This window comes from Trypanosoma conorhini, assembly GCF_003719485.1.
Source record: "Trypanosoma conorhini strain 025E chromosome Unknown Tco_14.4_contig_01357, whole genome shotgun sequence".
In the NCBI taxonomy this organism is placed as follows: Eukaryota; Euglenozoa; class Kinetoplastea; order Trypanosomatida; family Trypanosomatidae; genus Trypanosoma; species Trypanosoma conorhini.
Genome location: NW_021705453.1, coordinates 1406 through 2677, shown reverse-complemented (window position 1 = coordinate 2677; position 1272 = coordinate 1406). Strand labels below are relative to the sequence as shown.

The 1272-nt window shown below is 48.3% G+C and overlaps 2 protein-coding genes across 2 annotated transcripts in view; both read left to right on the top strand.

The window, feature by feature from the left end:
• Tco025E_09922 (retrotransposon hot spot (RHS) protein) lies at positions 1-418 on the top strand (the record flags this gene model as incomplete). Its single annotated transcript, XM_029376725.1, has 1 exon — positions 1-418. A coding segment is annotated over one exon (418 nt), but the record flags the coding sequence as incomplete, so codon positions are not given.
• Positions 419-518: 100 nt separating this feature from the next.
• Tco025E_09921 (retrotransposon hot spot protein (RHS)) overlaps positions 519-1272 on the top strand; it is a gene marked incomplete at both ends in the record, with an annotated part of 867 nt that continues 113 nt past the window's right edge. The window contains one exon of the mRNA XM_029376724.1: positions 519-1272. This exon is cut by the window's right edge and continues 113 nt beyond it. Within this exon, the coding sequence (XP_029223162.1) occupies positions 519-1272 (754 nt within the window).

Sequence of the window (1272 nt, the reverse complement as noted above, 5' to 3'; positions counted from 1 at the left end):
AGTTGTCTACTGCTTTGGAGGTGACCTGGCGTACGTGTTTGACAAGACTAACAAAACAGTGGCGGAATACGTAGATGGAAAGGAGATTATCATTATAATTAAAGTTTTGGCTGGGCGTGGGATAAAAGGGTATATTATCTACGATGTGGATAAAAAGGGTCAAGGACCGGATGGTTTTCCAACGCCGGAAACATGGGGCTTCATTCTGTTGTCGTCCCCAAACGAAGATAACTTCAAATCATGGGCGAAGCAGAAGCATGCCAACCTCATCGTTATGGATTGCCCGGACGAGAATGACGTGAAGGCGATGTGTGCCTGGAAGACGCGTGCTATGTCTGTGCGGGTCCAAAAGAAGTACTGGAAAATGATCAAAGAACGCTTGGATGATGTGGGAACAATTCCGCGAAGCATTTTTTGAATACATTTCATATGACAATCAGCAGGGCCTGGCCAGGCAGGTCTTGGACTTGATCGACGCTTCGAATGCTCATAATTACGTTTCATTTGTAAAAGGGAAAATGGTGCCTGCGAATGACGCGTCTAGCAAGCTGGTGAAAGCTGTTCGGGTCACAGTAAAAGGCGCTGCTGAGACGTTTGTGAACCTGCCGGTTTGTTTACACCTCGGACACAGACTACTCATAAAGTTGACAGAGGTAGGCAAGCAGAATGATATTTTGTATCAATTATTGAGGCTGAGGGGTTCACTTTTGTCGGAAGGTCTGGAGAAGTATGGTGTGCACGCATTCACGGACAGGGGCTTTGTGGATAACATAAAAATGAATCTTATGGAGCTGAGGCCATCAAGGATGCGCCCGGGACGTCCATGTGTGCTGCAATCAAACCCTGACAAGCATCCAAGCAAGTCAGTTCCATTGACGCTACTGGAATTCAAACCCCTGAAGCTTGTTCTGGAGTATGGGGTGTTGTACGTGCCGGACTCGCAAATTTTTCCGCTGGTATACGGCTTTTTCTTCGTGGACACACCGCGGAAGACGATGGTTGGGCTGCAGGCGACTGTGAGGGGTGAGCATCACACCCAACCCAGCACTGTGAAGCAGTTCATGGAGCATATGGAAGAGTATTTTAGAGGCTGGCGAAATTTTACCCAAAACTTGTCGTGGGAGATTATTTACGTGCAGCATCGAGACAGTCAGGCAATAAAGACGTGGCAGGAATGCAGAAATTCCCCGAATGCGGGCGTCAAAGCAGATACGCGACATAGAGGAGTAGCAGGGGAGAAAAAGAGGCGGGAGCGAAAGCGAAGGAGGACCA